This window comes from Egretta garzetta, unplaced genomic scaffold (assembly GCF_000687185.1).
Source record: "Egretta garzetta isolate BGI_Z169 unplaced genomic scaffold, ASM68718v1 scaffold233, whole genome shotgun sequence".
Taxonomy (NCBI): Eukaryota; Metazoa; Chordata; class Aves; order Pelecaniformes; family Ardeidae; genus Egretta; species Egretta garzetta.
This window is the reverse complement of record NW_009259194.1, coordinates 1,235,024-1,247,578: the sequence shown is the minus strand read 5'-3', so window position 1 is coordinate 1,247,578 and position 12,555 is coordinate 1,235,024. Positions and strand designations below refer to the sequence as shown.

At 48.5% G+C, this 12,555-nt stretch overlaps 1 protein-coding gene across 1 annotated transcript in view; it reads right to left on the bottom strand.

Moving 5' to 3' along the window:
* The window catches only part of DPYSL2 (dihydropyrimidinase like 2), a 55,986-nt gene that overhangs the window by 11,146 nt on the left and 32,285 nt on the right, over positions 1-12,555 (bottom strand). Inside the window, exons 4-7 of the mRNA XM_035891392.1 lie at positions 7,579-7,743; positions 6,346-6,407; positions 5,128-5,208; positions 4,162-4,230 (exon numbers count right to left, since the gene is read on the bottom strand). Coding sequence (XP_035747285.1) covers positions 4,162-4,230; positions 5,128-5,208; positions 6,346-6,407; positions 7,579-7,743 — 377 coding nt within the window. The remainder of the gene's footprint in view (positions 1-4,161; positions 4,231-5,127; positions 5,209-6,345; positions 6,408-7,578; positions 7,744-12,555) is intronic.

Below are 12,555 nucleotides of genomic sequence, written 5' to 3'. Positions count from 1 at the left end.
GATGCTGTAGCCACATACTCTGGTAAGCCACGTTTGCAAACAAGCCTCCTAAATTGTACCCTCCACTACAATATCTGGCTTGGGATCTGACAGAGCGTGAACCGCCCCATAAATCAACGGCTGTTTCTCGCATGTGTAGAGAGATAACCTCAGCAAAAGAGAGGGTCACTTTGTGACTACAGTCTTAGAATGAACATAATTGCCCTGCAGACTTTTACAGATCACACGTCCTAATCAAAGCAGTCCAGATGACAGATTTAACAACAGGGTAACGCTCACAGTGCCTACTGCCACGGAGAACTGAGCCTGCAATACCACAGAACAACAGAGGAAACTGGAATCCAGAGCAATCAGCCACCTGATTCCCAAATGCGAGAGGCTACCACCACCTCCCGTGGACTCCAGCGGGACTGGCACACGCTCAGCACTTTTGAAAATCTGCTCTGCAGTGACTTATGGCAGGGCAAGCACTGTAAGCCACCAGCAGTCCCAGAATCAGACAGCATTGACCGCTGGCTCCTAGCACCGTGCCTGATCCACTGGAAGCACCACCTGAAATTAAGGGTCCATCAGCTTAGGAAGCGATATACTTGCCACGCTGAGGTCCAAGTGCCCCAAACAGCTCTGCTCACTCTGACAAAGCCACCACCTGTAACACTGCTCTGTTTGCAGCCGGACTGCTCAAAAACCCAACAGGACAACAGCGGGGGGGGTGGGTGGGTTAAAAGAAAACCAGCCCCAGAGCCAGCAGGTTGGTCTCTACTGCCAAAAGGGTTAAAGCTCGAGTCTGTCACCCCACCAGGGCTTGTGACCAACCCTCCCCAGGCAGGGCGACGCACAGAAGGGGACGTTCTCTGGCCCAGCTGCCCCACGCAAATGGAAAAGGCTGCAAGGAAGGGTGTTTATTCCAGGACGTTTGACTCGAGGATGCCGCAGCCAGCAGCGCTTGCAGGGAAGACGAAGGCTGAAAGGAAGAGCCAAGAAAAGCATACTGGTGCCTCTTGAGAGACAAGGAGAGAACTCGGATGGGCCAACGCTTCCAGGCAATGGCGTCGGTTTGCAAACTGCACCGCTCTGTCACTGCAGCACCTGCAGGTCACGTTTCCACGCTGCGCCTGAAGTTTCCTCGCTTGCAAAGCGGGGATAAACCAAGATGCACCTCCAGGCTTCTGACCAAAAGACATCTGAGCAACTGCTAAGCAGGAGGAGAATGTTTTCTGCAGAGAAGAGAACAAGCTGCTGAATTCATGCCTTGTGACTAGATGCTATGGTGACAGGCACACAACAATAACCCAAAGACTAGTCCAAAGGGGAATGTTTGCAATTACCAGTATGCATTAGAAGCCCTAGCACAGCAGTTCTCTTGGAAAAAAAAAAAAAAAAAGACAGACATTTCCTGGAGCACTTGGACTGCTTGTGCTTTCAGCGTTTTTGTGGCTAAAATAAAAACAAAAAATGATGGCTCGCTCCGAAAAGTCATCACAGAATGAGCTGAGCTATGAGGGGGAGAGTTTTCCAGAAAGCGATGGGTGATGCTGACTTGGGATGGCGATGCCTTAATCAAGGTTCCCTTTGCTGGCTGGAACAACGTGCTGCATACTGTCACCTTGGCTCGACCCAGGTGAGCAAGCTAAACCCGTGAGCAGTGAAACTTAAGCCTTAATTCATGCCTTCTGCTCGACCTGGGATTCAGAAGATGTGTACGCTCCAAGTAAGACACCAATGCGCATGGCCAGCCCCTGAATGCTTCACTCTGACGTAAATCCCACTGAATTGAGTGGGAGTTTTGATTTAATAAATATTTTAGACTTGTTCAACAACTGCTGCTAGCTGGCTGTGGATGGAGGTCTGAATTAAGCAGCTCTTCAGGCAGATGACAACCATCATAAAGTCCTTAGGACAGGCTTTACACTCCATAAGGGGCAGCATGAAAAGCTGATTCCAGCATTAACAGCACCCCAGAGGGATACCAAGAAACATCCGCTCCTACTGAAGTCAACAGGAATTACGGATCTGTTGCCACCCTCGGAATCTGGCCTTTGTCATCAGCCAACTTAAAGGGAGTTGTATGTTTTTAAAAACACAGAGTCGCTCCTGCGTCGGAGAAAAGGAGAGGAGGGAACCAGATGACACTGTTTCCTGCTCTGTTTCCTATGACATTAGAGGAGGAGAATTTTGGACCAAGCGCTTCCAGCTCCAGACGGACGGCGCAGCTGGGTTCAGCTGCACAGCGGCTGCCCGGTGACACCGAGGAGGCTCTCCTGATCCTCGTCTGAGGCAGCCATGTGTCCCCAGGCAGCCTTCCTGGCTATACTGAGAAAGAACACATTTCTGTGAAGTGCAGGAGACAGGTAACAAACCAACCAGGCCAGGGAGCCACACAGTTCACGCTCCAAAGCTCCTGCTCCATTAAGGATGAGCTTTGAAGTAGCCAGAGAAAACTTGGCTAGTTTGACAGCCAGATCCTTTAAGGTAAGGAGCAGCCTTCCTTTGAAGTCAATAAAAGTTTAAGGGTGCTCCACAGATGAGCCCCAAGTGTCGTGTCGGCATCTGCTCCTGCTCTCCTGATGCAAGCCAAAAAATACGTAAAAAAAATAAAATGCCGGGGCGAGTGGGTGGAAGGCTCAGTGCAAGTGTTTGCTCACAACTTCCAGGAAGCAAAAGATCCCAGCTCCCAGAGCCAAACACAAACTCTGTGAGGATTCACATACTACCCAAGTTCAAGCATTTTTTTTCCCCCCCCTCTTCTGCATGAAGCAACTGAATGATTTATATTCCTACTGAAATATCTCTGGATGCCGCTTGTCTGAACCAAGGGGAGGAAATAAGAGAGGGAGCATGAGGGGCGCGCGTGGATGATCTCACACACCCAGCTTCCAGCTGCCACATCTGGCAGTCAGCAAAGCTCCGCTATCTTGGAGGAACAAAAAGAACTGCTTGTACATAATGGATGGACTTTGCAAACCCAGAATGCCACGGCGAGTTGTCCAGCTTAGAGAAGACTGGAAACGAAGAACGCAATGGGAACCAACCTGAAAAGCAAAGTTTTAAGGTTCTTTCTTACTCTTGAGATTTATTTTAATAACTTAGAGGGAGTGAGAGGGATTGGGGTGCTTGACCCCAGAGAAATCAATGAGGAAATCTAGAGGTTAACTGTATTAAAGTGCTGGGCTAGGATCTGAGAATTAGCTCAGTACATACTTTCTGCGCCTTCAGCAAACCACTTAGTCCCTTGGTGTAAAAAAATCCACCATCAGTATGACGTTCATCAAATGCTGAAATATTATGGTAATGGAGGCTATGCAAGCGCCTAAAACAACGTCAGGATTTGGGCATATATTAAAAAATTCTGCTGATTCAGAGGAAGTCTTAATAAGGACTGAGAGAGAAGCCCAAGAAATGGGATCTAGAAAAGCCAGTGGCAGAATTGTGCCTACATAAACCCAAATTCTGAAGTCTTTACTCATGCAAAACTCAACTGAAGTAACAGGAAACTAAAAGAACTTCAGGGTCTAGCTCCGTGAAGACCAAGATCAGAACATGTAATTCTTCAGGGACTCCATCTTGAAGTGTTCCCGTGCAGCTGCTGAATCAAGGAATTGGCGATTCAGGTAGAGTGTGCTCTACCTGTGCTTCAGGTTCATCTTCTTCTACATCTCCTAATGTAGGATTCCAGTTTGGGCTATCAAAGGGTTGAACTGAAGATGTGCTAAGCACCAACAGCTCTCTGCCTCTTGAGCGTTCATCATGGGCTCTGTGGTTCAAACACATCTCACCCCACTTTAGACACCTGATGTGTGAGCAGAGCCTTGACAGACCACCTCTGATGATCAGCAGAAAGGGATGAGCTTTTCCGGAGAGTGAATCAGATCTTAGGCTGGATGAATTACTCCCTGGAGATGTCTCCTTCTCCAGCACAGAAGCTGAGGGGGCTTCTCAAGTCCTCATAAGCACCCATAGCAATTAGTCTCTAGATGGGACTAGTTACTAGTTAGTCCCTAGAAGCATCTTAGCCTCTTCCCTTACCCCATGCAGCGATAATGTTCACAGCCAGGATGAAATCATGTTTCTGGCCACACGCATCCCAATATGAAGTACTTGATGGCAATGCAGAAACGTTATGAATTGGGGGAATAAATGCAAAGGCAGTGAAGTCCTCACCTCTTCAGGTCTGCTCAACACATGCCCTTCAGGGCCTGTGATCCCCAGTTCCAGGATCCTTTGCTGCTCCTAAGGCAGAGAAAAAAGAGCAGGAAAAAGATTTAAAGCGGCACACGTTTTTTGTTGCAGCAAACACAGCTGTTTGAAGGAGGTACAAGTGAGATCCTAGGCATCTGTGCTAACTAATAATCACAGGGGGCTTTACATAAGGGTCTTACAACCGGAGTCCTGGCCAACTTCCCTTGTTGAGAATAACCAGAGCTCGGAAAACCCTTGCTGATTTGTTCACAGGAGGTCAGGGAAACCTTTTATTTTGATTTGCTTCACACTGGGTTCATAGCCCCTCAACTTTCACTACTCATTTGCGTCTATAAAATAATCTCTAAGATGTGGGAAAACAGTATCTCATGAAAAAATCATCCTGCAACTGCAGATGACTGGGCTCAACGACTCAGGTGGGCTCTTCCCCGGTCAGACAGTGCAGAAATCCTCTGCAACCCCAAGTTTTGCGTGCTTGAGACATAATGTATAAAGTGAGCTGGAGATCAGGTTAAATCCAAATACATTATTAACATTTCTTCTTTGTTGCTGTTTAAAGGATGAGCAGATCCCAAACACCAGCATCCCAGGCACTCCATGAAGCTATTTCCCTTCCCACTCCTCCTGGTCTTAGTTACCACAGAACATTTTATCGTACGCAGGGACAGTCACAAGCAGAGTCTTTCGCTTATGGGGAGACAGGCAGAGATGGCCGATATCCACCAGAAACTGAAAGCTGCCGTGAAAACCTGTGATCAGTGACAACGAAGGGGATGAGATTTGATGCACAGCTCTGCTTGCACCCTCGATACAGCTATGCCGTGCTTTTAAAAGTCTTGCTGACCTTCTGTTTGCAAAGAAGCATTTAGAATTTAAATCCCTCCCAGCATTCTGAAGTTATTAATCCACAGAATAAACACGACATACCTCAGCAATGATGTCACCGTTCTCAGCGTGCACTTGAGCCGTAGCACCAATATCACGGATTACGCTCAGAACCTCATATATCTGGAAGACAGAAAACATACAGTACAATATACCCCGAGCGTACACTCGGGTACACACCTCGTATACGCTCCAGGCTCCTTCAGCATACAGAATTTTGCAGAATGGAAAAGAGAAAGAGAAGCATTGAGAATTATAAAATGTGGTTTGCTGGATAGATATGATCCATTTTCCTGCCTGCAACTAATTTTCCCAATCTGTATAGTCAGATGCTACTGATATGGCAAAGCAGCACTATCCAAAAGCCAGGTTTGGGTTTATTTACCATGCTGGAGAAAGAGCAACCGCACAGGCCTACAGCCGGAGTGATTTTTAAGGAGCTCACAGAGTTGTACCTGGTTTATGCCTGGTAGGAAAAAACACCCTTTCCATTTGATTTTCACAGGGAACCGTCACCCAGCCCTCTCCCTGCCTGGGACAGGAGCGGTGCGATTTCCCACCCCAGCAACCAGTTTGAGCGGGCTCCGGCTGAGCAACCCACAGCTGACGCCGGCGCCATCCATGGTCGCTCATTCCAGTGCTCACCAGAGCCCTTGGAGATAAGTCTTACACCACTGCCTCCTACACTGTTCCAAATGACTCCCAGGCATTCCTCTCCTCCCACCACATGTAGGAATATAAACTGCCCAACTCAACAATTCGATGTACCCAAACGCATCCACTAGAACAGCAAACAGGAGGGCAATTCCTTTTTAAGGTCCCAGCTTAATGCTAAAGCCAGAAACCCACTTCTGGACCAGGATCAGTTTCAGCTTACAAACACTGACTAGTTAGGCCAGCGATCTCGCTGTCCTGCTCTGCACCCAGGCATAAAGCAGCAATTTATAAAACTGCCACTCCTTCCACACCAAAGGAGCTGGAAGAAAACCTTAGATCTCTCAAATGAGGCTTTTGCTACTGCTTTCCCCGGCCAAGTCTTTCAGGGTTTGTTGTTGGTTGGGGTTTTTTAAATTAAAAAATAATAAAAATAATCTTCAAACCAGAGTTCTGGGTACTGTTACAAACCAGAGGTACTGTTACACATACAAAGACTGAAAGCAAAAGAGAACATCAGATCCAAGTGCACTGAAATTAAACCCTTGTAAGAGACTAATGCACAGCTCGCAAAGGCAGAAGCACGTGAACGTTGAGCCCTCCTACCTGAGAATCAGTGAGCTGAAAGCGATCTTTGAAAGCCATGTAAACCAAGAAGGAGTTCACACCTGGTAGAAAGAGAGCAAAGGAATGATCTTTGACATAGGAATTGCAGGCACAGATAAAGCTATGAGACCCACCGTTCCTCAGGGAGAGGGGATGTCCCCCTCAATCAGCCCCCCCGCAAGCAGTAACGATGGGTGGACAAATAAATGACCTGAATCTGCTGTGAAATGCATACACACATGTGCGTGCACGCAGGCACCCGCACTCCCAGCAGATCACAGCGCTAAGCCAGGATCTCCTCGGCCATGTGGCATCTATTACCACAACCGATGAGAACGGAGGAGCCTGCGCTCCAGCCGTGGGGACAGCTAAACCCCTGGGCTTCCACTTAGCATTGAAGTAAGAATAATTCTGTGGATTCGGCGCTGTAGGAGGTTGAGGAAAAAAAAATAAGCAAAATGCATCACACACAAAAGCAGAGACCGGGCCTGGCTGCCCGATCCCCCGCTCCCTCCTGCGAGAGCGATGGGGAATCTGTGCCTGGAAGTTCACCCTCCTCCACCGTGTCCGTACTGACCGAGAGACAGGGAGCGCTCCTAAGCTGGCCTTCCCTCTCCTGCCTTCTGCACCAGTAACAGCTCTCACCCAGCACGTGTGGGAAAGCACACATGAGGATGTAAAAGGTTGTTTTTTTAAACTACAAACAGGATGGAAAAATACTCTAGCCTAAGGATGAAACGTCAAGGAAATTAGAGGGGAAAAAAACCTGTGAGGTCATTTTATTCAGCTCTTCTCCACTTTTAGCAAGCAGTGCTGGATTGTTCCTCCTGGGCCTGATTCTTCCCACTTTAACACTTAAAAACAGATTAACGGCCCAACCTGTCACCTATCTGCACTAACAAAAACCAAAGGACCTCCACTGAACAAAGGTGCTCCTCTGCATGGCAGCATCAAGAGATTCACCTCTTCAAAATCAATGCTCCCCCCACCCAACTCATTCCAGCGACACCAGCGTGTGCCATCCCCCCGAGCCCTCTACGGCAGCGACTGCCCAAACCTCCACAAGAAGCCAGAATGGGCCCAGAATGCGCCAAGTTAATGCCCGCGCCCAGAACAGCTTTATTGAGATCCAAGAGTAAAATATTTCACAAGAGCCAGTCCTAAAAAATAGGCGAGTCCGTCTTAAAACACAGGGGGGGAAGGCTGCTGTGAGCTTTCAGTAGCTGGACTTACCATGATCTTTAACCAGAGCTTCCATCTCCTCCTGGACACCTTTATGCCACTCGGTGATATCCACGTGCAGGGAGTAGTCGCAGCAGGATTTGCTGTCTGCCCACTCTCGCCACTGGTCGAACGCAGTCAGCAAACTGGTCCCTGGCTCAGGAACCACGTGATCAACTGGGAAAGACAACCAAAGCATTGGTCAACAGCTGGTGCAGTGGCTTTCCTGGACGTCCAAGACAGAAAGCAAGCTTTGCAGAGGCCGCTGCAAAAACAAGACATCCCCTTCCCCTTAAAATGTTTGAAAGACCTGGTTTCTAAAGCCGCACATCTGAGAATGCAGCCAGGAAACTGGTTATGGAGCCAAAGCTGAAGGAAATAGTTCAGTTACTACAGCCTGGTTACTGGAATTGTTTGTGAACGGAGCAAATGAAATTCTTTGGGCAGCAAACGCTGACCACTGCAGAGAGCTCTACAGACCCCGCTCCCCTGGCTGGTGACAAACACCAGTGACACCGGCAAGATCCCCGGTGAGCATCAGTCAGCAGCTTTCAGTACTCAGCACCTCGTGTTCAAGCCTGGTCTGACCCTCGTTCTAGCCTAACGCGTTAGGTCCAGCAACGCCAGGGTTCGTAGGCAGCGACAGGACACTCCGCCAGTGCTCCAGATGCAGAGCAGCCTCAAAGGGTAACAAAAGAGATTTGGAGCTGAAGGCTTAGTGTTCCCCCCAATAATTTGAATAGAGTTTTTATTTGAACGCACGGGATCTCCAAGATCTTCACTAGAGGCAGTGAAATAAAAGAAGCCAGCATCTCAGAAACCAAACTGCTGCTTCGAGAGCAGGAAAAGCCTGCGGGACTCCAGGGGTCACAAACTGGGCAGGCACTGTCGAGGAGGAGGAAAGCGCCCTGGCTGGATTTTACATCAAATCACACACAAAAATAAAAAGTTGCTTCAATTATCAGCAGAGAAATTCAAGCGGTTTATTTTTAACTTCACTGGTGAGTATCTGGGCTGCCATCAGCTCAGCAGTTAGCTCTAAATCACAACTGGGATAAGAGAGAAAGTCCTTGGGCCCTACTCGCTCCCAGCGAAGTACAAAGCTTTGCTTCGCCCCCGTGCAGACGCGTCAGCCTGGATTTACTGGGTCTGCACCGCCTTAAGAACTGGATTTACACCAGGAGCTCTCGACCCGCTGCCGAAGCAGCGCCGCTCTCCTGAAGGACCCAGGAGCTGCAGCCGCCCGAGTCGGTAACGACGTCTCCAACGTCTGAGATGGGCAAACACTGCAGAAAGCCGAGAGGATTACCCAAAACCATCCTTCCCGCAAAGTTCTGCCCACCCTCTCTCCCTTTTGAGGAGGTGGCTACGTGACAGGTAGCAAAACAGCCGTTAAAATACTTGTGCTTTTCCAAAAGGAAAGGTTTGCCCCCGAAGGATCGCGCCAGCCTGCCAAGGGGAGGACGTGAGGCACAGCTCTTTGCTGATACAGCGGCGGCTGTGCCCAGCAGCGGCTGAGGGCTTTAGGAGTGGCTGGTGGCCTTCGTCTGCTCAGACAGCAGCGTCCCGAAATCTGTGCTATGAGCGAAAGCTCTGAAATTTGCCTGGTGGCTGGCGTCAGACCATGGATGTGCTTTTCACAGCCCTCAGGAAAAGCAAACCATATTTAACCAGCCAACCAACTCTCCTGGTTTAAAAAAAATTAAATAAATAAATTCCAATTTCTGTTCCATGAGCTCTTCCTCCCCAATGGTCAGAAACCTTCCACTAACTTCCAGACTGAATTGTTTCTTGTCCAGTACGTAGCCCCTTGTCACTCTGCCAAAGTTAATCTTTAGCTTAAGTAGTATGAACAACAAGGAGAAAAAGAACATTCTCTCTGCATTACCAATGGGATACAGAGACAACCCAAGTTTTCACAAATGTGCCTTAACACAAGAGCTGTCTTCCTCAGCCCACTGACTAATTAAAAAGCCAAAATGCCCATTTAATCTCAAGCACACCACAGTAATAAATCCATCTCTACTTAGATGAAAGGCGCCCCGAGAGCTCTATTAACCCCGAGATGATACATGGCTTATGGGCATTAAGAAATTCCGCCTGGAGGCACCAAGGGGTTAACGCAGTGGAGTCTTCACAGCCCAGCACGGAGCCCCTAGGAATGACTCTGGTGTCTAGGATCAGAGCTTTATCACCATCTCATTTCATGCGCTGCCCAAGTATGACTAATGGGAGTTTGTGGAGGGAGTGGGAGAGGGGGCAAGGGAGCTCTATCAGATCTTTGACAAAGTCAAACCACAGCTGGTTGCAATAAGGATAAGGGATGGAGGCAGTGGTGCATATGTGCGTGAAAGTCAGCTCTGGGGATTAGGGATATCTCGTATGGAAGCTGTGCTGCCGACACATCTCAGAGCAGCTCCCTTGAGCTCACTCATAGCCAAATCGCCCATCATCCCCATCAAAACAACACGGTTTGTTTCCATAGCAGCTCTCTGCCGGGCAAATATTAATAATCAACCACTTTGTTATATACACACAGGAGAAGTCAGCAAGAAGAAGGCCTGAACATGCAAGGTAACCCAACAGCCTTCAAAAGCTTGTGATTTAACTAGTCCAAAGAGACTTGGCAAAGGAACACCATGGTAGAGCATCCCAGGGGATGCCTGGCACACGGCATCCTGGAGCAGGACAGAAGCTCGGCCACCGCAGGTCAGGCAGCAGCAGCAGTGGATGCTGCACGTAAGACACGAGGAAGGTGGACGTAATCCTAAGTGCTAGTCTAGAGGTAATTCAGACACAAATGCAAATGTCTCCTCAATTTTATCATCCCTTCTTACAATGGAAGGGGCCAACTGCATTGCAAGATCATGGCCTACATCTCTTCATGCTAGGGTTGGGGTTTTGGGGAGCCCAAGTAAGAATGAGCCCAGATCCTTGAAAGAAGAGTCAAGACTAATTTGCCTGCTGTTAGAAGAACTGAGCATTTTAACTACTTCTGGCTATTGGTATGGATAGGAATCGGCCACATGCAGCTCAGAGGAAGTTCTCCTTTCAGTCCTCAGGCACAGCTCAAGATCTCAGAGTAAAACAAAAAGCTTTTTCTTTAAAGTCCCTGTGCTTGAGAGCAGCACAAAGCAGCTGATGAAAGCTCCATCCGCTGCATTCCCACAACCCTAGGTTCCCAAGATGACCCTTGGGTATGATCTGCCACAGGACCATGGACACAAGGTCTTCTGACCCACCGGAGCACGCAGCAAACCCAGCCACGGAGATTACCCTGGAGGCTTCCCATGCGAAAAACAGAGTGTTGTCCTGACCTCACTGAACCACTTCTCTCCAGGGAACCCGACAGCTTACTGCCCCATCTTCCGCTCCTTCATCTCGGAAACCAGGAATGTTCAATGCCTGCAGCCGCTGGAGTGGCCTCCCGTCTGTAGGACGCACTCAAGACAAACTGTTGTAACGCAGACTGCTGTCACCCCTTTATTCTCTGGACCACTACAGCCTTGATCTCTTCATGCTTCCAAGCTCAGATGTTTTCTTCCTGTTGTTGATTATTGCTGTACAAATGATGTCAGCTGCTGAGCTCTGAAAAGGGAGCTGCCAGCTCAATTTAAGCTCAAGGCTTGCTCCGAAACCAGAAACAAAACGAAAAAAAGGAAAAGATCATTTAAGTATCACTTCATCAACACTGAAACCTTCAAAGGAGGAGTTAAATAACTTGTGGTCCTCGTAGTGGCTCCCTCAATCAGAGTGAGATTCAGGCCTATTCTTAATGTTTCTCTTTATTTAACACGCGCTCGCAGCAAGTTACACGGCAAAGCCAAGGTTAGGATTACAGTGGTTTCTCAGCTATGAACGGAAAACATTCCTAAGATTTATCTTTTAACCTTCTGAGATGCAGAATCCAAAACGCAGCAGCCTATGGCTTACAAGCAAGCAAACCCGTTTACATCACCAAAGTAACTGCTTTTTCAAAAAAAAAAAAAAAAAGAAAAAAAGATTTTAAAAAGGATTTTGTATTTTACAAACGATCTAATTTTTCCCCTTGGTAAAATACTGACCAGATTCCCAAGTTACTGGATAGCCTGCTTTATCCTTTTCCCAGACAAACCAAGCGCACGCCTCCCTTTGGAAGGCCGTGGGATTTCAGCACCTGTGCACCCAACGTGCCGCGGTTGTGCCAGCCGCAATCACGGCGACTCTCAATTACCTCTCCGACGCGCCTGGTTTTGCTCTCCTGTCATTACATACGGTTTCACATGGCCCACAAGGTGCATCTGCTCTCACTTCCAAGTATTCCAGCTCCCACCCACCCATCAGCCGTGGCTGGTTTTCTGCCCGTCTCGCTCACGATCCTTCGCTCGTCCTTGGGCAGGTTAATCGGCTCAAGATTAAAGGCAGACAATAAGCTGAAGTGAGACACCACCACTAACCGCTGTTAGCTTACCTGAGTGGCTTTAATACACCTGAAATGTTACGCGTCCTACGAGCCAAAATGGTTTGAGTGCTGTGGGGAAGGGATCACAAGCATCAGGCACCCGGTGTTAAATGAAAGGGGAAGGCGAAGACTGAGAGGAATTGATTTAAAGAGAACTTTCCAAGTCTGGGGAAAAGAAAGTTGTATTGTTTTACCATAAGCCTGAAAAATCCAGGTAGGGTAGGCAAAGTGGCAGCATCAGTTTATCAAGCAGCAGCATTTGCTGATCACGTTACCGCTCCGCGCGCTTATCGAGGGTTGGCTTTAACAACCACCTTGTTCTGCACTGGGTTGCTCTATCTTCTCGCTTACTTTAAACCCGCGCCGACCCTCAAGCTGCACAGCACTTAAAATGGTGCCCATCTCAGCCTTGGAGGGCGGCTTTGCAAAGCACTGCATGGCATCTCCGCTGCCTTTTACAAAGGCGAATACACCGTGGCTCTCCGGTCGTCAAATGGTCTTCTGAAGCGGGGGCTACCTGCGGCTCTGCTCGGGGCTACCTGCGGCTC